Source organism: Solanum verrucosum, unplaced genomic scaffold (genome assembly GCF_900185275.1).
Source record: "Solanum verrucosum unplaced genomic scaffold, falcon-dt-bn FXZP01000128.1, whole genome shotgun sequence".
Classification (NCBI taxonomy): Eukaryota; Viridiplantae; Streptophyta; class Magnoliopsida; order Solanales; family Solanaceae; genus Solanum; species Solanum verrucosum.
In genome coordinates, this window is record NW_026020327.1 from 1,953,574 (window position 1) to 1,960,360 (window position 6,787).

The 6,787-nt window shown below is 36.5% G+C and overlaps 2 protein-coding genes and 1 pseudogene across 2 annotated transcripts in view; all 3 read left to right on the plus strand.

Moving 5' to 3' along the window:
• LOC125835792 (GDSL esterase/lipase At5g33370-like) overlaps positions 1 to 6,787 on the plus strand; it is a 233,433-nt gene that overhangs the window by 121,062 nt on the left and 105,584 nt on the right. The gene's annotated exons all lie outside the window — the stretch shown is intronic.
• LOC125835726 (receptor-like protein Cf-9 homolog) lies at positions 367 to 3,174 on the plus strand. Its single transcript, XM_049514829.1, has one exon. The coding sequence runs from the start codon at positions 367 to 369 to the stop codon at positions 3,172 to 3,174; it is 2,808 nt and encodes a 935-aa protein (XP_049370786.1).
• On the plus strand, positions 4,156 to 6,571 carry LOC125835727 (receptor-like protein Cf-9; annotated as a pseudogene).

The following is a 6,787-nucleotide window of genomic DNA, read 5'->3' on the forward strand; positions in this document are numbered from 1 at the left end:
ATGAAGGAACTAATTCAGCTCTCACAAAAGAAAATTTATTTTCTTTAGACAAATACAAAACACGGCCGATTTGAAAGTAATGTTGTCCTACTTATTTGTCTTCTTATACTTGACTAGACTAATAATACGGCCAATTTAAAACAAGATTTTTACTAAGGGGATTCAAAATATGATAAATATATATGTTAAAAAGAATACCTACCTAGGCATTTCAATCAAGGCCGTTAATGCTTAACTATATATGATGTTTCAAGTTTCAAATTATTCAAAAAGAAAGAGTCCTTGTTAAATATATATCAGACTATATATATTTCTGTAGCCTGTTCTTGATTTTCACTATCAACTTTAAACTCATTGATGCTAAACATGGGCTACGGGCAATTCTCGTTTTTGCTCTTTGTCTGTTTCTGTCAGCTTTCTTTTTCTTCATCCATACCTCATCTGTGCCGCAAAGATCAAAGCTCTGCTCTTCTAAAATTCAAGAAAACTCTTACTGTTGATCCCTCATTAGTTTTGTGTAATTTCTACGATTATACAAGTTCATGGAATATGAGCATAGATTGCTGCTCGTGGGATGGAGTGCTATGCGATGAGATGACTGGCCATGTCATTGAACTTGATCTCAGTTGCAACAGTCTTGTAGGGAAGATTGATTCCAATAGCAGCCTATTCCAACTCTCTCATCTCCAAAGGCTTGATCTTTCTGTGAATAACTTCTCTAATTCCAACATCCTGCCTGAATTTGGCAGGTTCTCGAGCTTGACATATCTTGATCTTTCTGACTCCTATTTCTCAGGTCAAATTCCTTCTGAAATCTCTCATCTTTACAAGTTACAATCTCTTCTTCTCTCGACATCTTATAACACTGTGCAAAGACTCGCAGCCCATGATTTTAGGTTGCTCCTTCATAATTTGACCCTATTAAGAGTGCTTGATCTTAGTGGTGTAAGCATCTCTTCCACCATTCCTCTTAATTTTTCTTCTCATTTTACAACGCTGGTGCTTGGGCATTCAGAGTTGTATGGAGTAATACCGGAGAGTATTTTTCACCTCCCCAAACTAAAAATACTTGACTTATCCATCAATTATCAACTCAATGGTTATTTCCCAAAGACCAAATGGAACAGCAGCGTATCTCTCACAGATTTAAATCTCCAAGGAGTGAATTTTTCTGGTTATTTGCCTGAGTCTCTTGGTTATCTAACGTCACTGAATAATTTGTTTCTTATTTTCTGCAATATCTGGGGGCCTATTCCTGAATCTCTTTCTAATCTCACTCGCATAGAGTATATGTTCCTTGCAGGTAACTTCCTAAATGGAACAATACCATCATCGATATTCTCCCTTCCTTCACTAACTGATTTAGAATTGAGTAATAACCATTTTTCTGGTAAGCTTGAGGATATCAAGTCCAATTCACTATTATCTATTGATCTAGGCAATAATCAGCTGCAAGGCCATCTTCCCGAGTCAATTCAAAACCTTGTGAACCTCACAACTCTTGATCTTTCTTTCAATAATTTAAGTGGTAGTGTGGATGTCAGCTTCTTTTCAGACCTCAAACATCTTTCATCTCTTGGTATTTCATATAATAGTATCTCATTCACAAATGAAAACAAAGTTAATTTTACTTTGCCTGAATCACTTGTGTACTTACAGTTGGCTGCCTGTGAAGTGAAAGAATTGGAGTTTCTAGGATCCGCAAAGAAGCTTGAGCACTTGGATCTTTCTAATAATAAGCTTCAAGGAAGATTTCCAGATTGGGCATCATCTAACTGGATGTTTTCATTGAACAGTCTTAATCTATCCCACAACATGCTGACAAGTGTGGACTTAACTCCTTTTCAATCTCTAAAAACAATTGATTTGCGATCCAATTCTCTTCAAGGGTCCCTATCTATGCCACCAAATTCCACAACATACTTCTTCATATCAGAAAATAATCTTAGTGGAGAAATTCCTTCATCTATTTGCAACTTGACATCATTGGTAATGCTAGATTTGGCGAGAAACAACTTGAAGGGAGCAATTCTGCAATGTTTGGGTAATATCAGTAGCCTCCAGGTTCTGGATATGCACCACAACAGTCTTACAGGGACTATTCCAACAACTTTTAGATTTGGAAGTTCTCTGAGAAGCCTCAACTTGCACGGAAATAAACTAGAGGGGAAAATTCCCCAATCTTTGGCCAATTGCAAAGAGTTGCATGTTCTTGATTTAGGAGATAATCATCTCATTGATATATTCCCGATGTGGTTGGGAACTCTTCCAAAGCTGCAAGTTTTAAGCTTGAGATCCAATGAATTGCATGGGTCCATTAGAACTCCAACGATTGAAAACATATTTCCTAATCTTCAAATGTTAGATCTCTCTTCCAATGCCTTCACAGAAAACTTACCAACGGGTTTGTTTCAACATTTGAAAGCCATGAGGACAATTGATCAAACTATGAACGCACCACATTATGAAGGAACTGATGGATATTACCAAGACTCGGTAGCTGTCGTATCTAAGGGATTTGAGCGTGAAATTGTGAGAATCTTGTATTTGTACACCGTTATCGATCTTTCAAGTAATAAATTTGGAGGGCAGATTCCAAGTATCATGGGGGAACTCATTGCAGTTCACATATTGAATATATCACATAATGGATTGGAAGGTCATATACCGTCATCACTTGGAAGTTTATCTTTGGTTGAATCATTGGACCTGTCAAGTAACCATCTTGTAGGAAATATACCAGCACAATTTGCTTCTCTTACATCTCTTGAAGTCTTCAATCTTTCCTACAATCATCTCGAAGGGTGCATTCCTCAAGGAAATCAATTTCAGACCTTTGAGAACAATTCATATGAAAGTAATGATGGATTACGTGGATTCCCACTTTCAAAAGGCTGTGGTGATGATTCAGTATCAGAGACAAATGATACCGTTTCTGGACTAGACGATGAAGAAAGCAATTCTGAATTTCTGAATGATTTTTGGAAAGGTGCTCTTATGGGCTACGGGAGTGGACTATGTATTGGACTATCCATAATATATTTCATGATTTCAACTGGAAAACCAATGTGGCTTGCAAGAATCATTGTAGAGCTGGAGCACAAAATAATGATGGGAAGGAGAAAGAAGCAGCGAAGGCAAAGGAATTACAGAAAAAGAAATAATCAGTTATGATGTCACAGTGGCGAGATTGATAATGAACTATTTTATTCGGAATGGCAAGTAATTGGTTGCAATAAGCAACTGATAATATCGTTCATGACTGTTTTATCTTTTAAATACGTATGTGGGATGAGTTGATCGTTTCTTCACCTATTCTTGTTGTTGTTTCTGCACTTGTTTGTGATGGTTTTCCTTTGAGAGTAATGGCTTCGTAATCTGTATTACCTATTGAGTACACTGTACTGAACTTCTGGAATGTGTTTCTTAAGTTGCATTTCTTGTGTAAGTTGCATTTGCAGAATGGGATTTGCTGCTTACGCCATATGCCAGACGTCCGCTAGCTGAGGTTTGTACTAGACGTACATAAATCACATACGATGTCAGGTAAAAGTGCACATTTTGAGAAAAAAAAATCAAGATACCCATTCTTAAAAATGACATTATTACTATTTGAGGGGTATAGGAATAGTTTAGGGGAAAAATTCACCTTTTTTCACCTAAACTCCGCCCCTGGTTTCAGTGATTTGGTATTTTCAGGGGAATAACTCATAGTTTAATGGTTTTATTGTTACAAAAACAGTTACAAAGAGTAAGTTTGATAAATAGCTCGTATTGTTATGAAGAGTTAATTTAGAAATGACCATCGGTGAAATTATCCTCAAAATTTTGTGATGGAGGTAAATGAGAAAGTAACACAACATACAATTCTATTTTAATAACAAAACTAAAACAGATGATTCTCTATCCTTTTTAAGTTTGTTTTCCTTTTTAGGGAATTTATTTTCTGTATGATAGATGTGTAACACATGGATTAGAATTACATATGAACAGACAGAAATGATTTAAGTGTGAAAGAGAGAAAGAGCAGCCAACAACATTTGGAGAAAACACGTTTCCATTTGGTCTTCAATGATAAATTTCATACAATATAAAATCCTATAAACCCTCCACAATAAGTTCATTGAAAACCCAAAATAATAACAAACTCAAAATATGATGATGATTCCAAGCAAAATATTCTCTCTACTTCAGTTTTTCACTGTTTTATATCTCCTTACAGTTACTTTTGCTTCCATCGAAGAAGCAACTGCCCTCTTGAAATGGAAAACAACTTTTAAGAACTGGGATAATTTCTTATTGGCTTCATGGAAGCCAAGTTCTAATGCATGCAGGGACTGGTACGGAGTTATATGCTTTAACGGTAAGGTAAACAAGTTGAATATTAGAAATACTAGTGTCATTGGTACACTTGATGATTTTCCATTCTCATCTCTCCCTTTTCTTGAGTATCTTGATCTTAGCATGAACCATTTCTCTAGCACCATTCCACCTGAAATTGGTAAACTCACTAATCTTATCTATCTTGATTTGTCGAGTAATCAGATTTCAGGCACAGTACCACCACAAATCGGCTCACTAGCCAAGCTTCAGATCCTCCATATCATTGACAACCATTTAAATAGTTTTATTCCTGAAGAAATAGGTCATCTAAAGTCTCTTACTGAGCTAGATTTGAGTTCTAACGCACTTCATGGTTCTATTCCAACTTCATTGGGAAATTTGAACAGCTTGTCTCGTTTGAATCTTTGTAAAAATAACCTTTCTGGCTCCATTCCTGCAGAAATAGGTTACCTAAGGTTTCTTACTGATCTATGTTTGAACCGTAACTCTGTTAAAGGTTCTATTCCTGCTTCATTAGGGAATTTGAACAGCTTGTCTGTTCTGCATCTTAGTAGTAATTACCTTACTGGCTCTATTCCTGAAGAAATAGGTTACCTAAGGTTTCTTACTGATCTACGTTTGAACAATAACATTCTTAATGGTTCTATTCCTGCTTCATTGGGGAATTTGAACAACTTGTCGGTCTTGTATCTTGATGGTAATCACCTTTCTGGCCCTATCCCTGAAGAAATAGATTATCTAAGGTTTCTTACTGATCTACAGTTGTACGATAACTCTCTTAATGGTTCTATTCCTGCTTCATTGGGGAATTTGAGAAACTTGCATACTCTGTCTCTCCATGAAAACAATCTGATTGAGGAAATTCCTTCATCTATTTGCAATTTAACATCACTGGTAGTCCTGTATTTGTCGAGAAACAACTTGAAAGGAAAAAATCCGCAATGCTTGGGTAATATCAGTGCCCTCCAGTATGTGATAATGCCACATAATAATCTCAGTGGAGAGTGCCATCCGTCTATTTGCAATTTAACATCACTGCAAATTCTAGATTTGGGTAGAAACAATCTAACGGGAGAAATTCCGCAATGTTTTGGCAACATGAGTGGTCATCTCGAGGTTCTGGATATGCAACACAACAATCTTTCTGGAACTCTTCCAACAACTTTTAGAGCTGGAACACTTAGAAGCTTCAACTTGCATGGCAATAAACTTAAGGGGAAAATTCCCCAATCTTTGGTCAATTGCAAAGAGATGCAAGTTCTTGATTTAGGAGATAATTACCTCAACGAAACATTCCCGATGTGGTTGGGAACTCTTCCTAAGTTGAGAGTTTTAAGCTTGAGATCGAATAAGTTGCATGGACCGATTAGAGCTTTAGGAAGTGAAAACATGTTTATTGAACTTCGAATGTTGGATATCTCTTCCAATGCCTTCACGGAAAACTTACTGACGAGTCTGTTTCAACATTTAAAAGCCATGAGGACAATTGATCAAGCGATGAATGCACCAAGTGATGATGGAGATGGATATTATTATCAAGATACGGTAGCTGTCGTATCCAAGGGATTTGAGCATGAAATTGTGAGAATCCTGTTTTTGTACACCACTATTGATCTTTCAAACAACAAATTTGAAGGATATATTCCAAGTTTTATGGGAGATCTCATTGCACTTTGTGTGCTGAATTTATCTCATAATGGACTGCGAGGTCATATACCGCCATACTTGGAAGATTATCTTCAGTTGAATCATTGGACCTTTCAGGTAAACATTTTGTAGGAGAGATACCAGCACAATTTGCTTCTCTTACTTCTCTTGAAGTCTTAAATCTCTCTTACAATCATCTCGAAGGGTGCATTCCTCAAGGAAATCAATTTCAGACCTTTGAGAGCAATTCATATGTAAGTAATGATGGATTACGTGGATTTCCACAATCAAAAGGCGTGGTAGTGATGATAATGATTCGGAGACAAATGATACCACATCTGGACTAGATGATGAAGAAAGCGACTCTGAATTTCTGAATGATTTTTGGAAAGCTGCTCTTATGGGGTATGGAAGTGGACTATGTATTGGGTTATCGATAATATATTTCATGTTCTCAACTGGAAATCCGATATGGCTTGCAAGAATCATTGTAGAACTGGAACACAAAATAATGATTGGAAGGAGAAAGAAGTGCAGCAAAGGCAAAGGAGTAACAGAAGAAGCAAATAATCGCATGTAGAAGAGTTAAAACTTCAGGTATATATGCAGTTAAGTTCTAGTTTGAGCTTTAGATTATTGCAGCTAACTATATCTGAATTTTCATATTAGTTATATCAGAAACTAATTGAATGCTCTACAAAGCTTATTTTTCTGTCCAAAATTAGTTGGAAGCTGTGATCCAGTTATCTGGTTAGAGGCTTGGTTTAACAAGTGCTTCAAGTGTGAACCAACAGAT

What these genes read in the sequence shown, in the direction of transcription:
- LOC125835726 (XM_049514829.1), top strand. Translation starts at nt 367, where the DNA reads ATGGGCTACGGGCAATTCTCGTTTTTGCTCTTTGTCTGTTTCTGTCAG.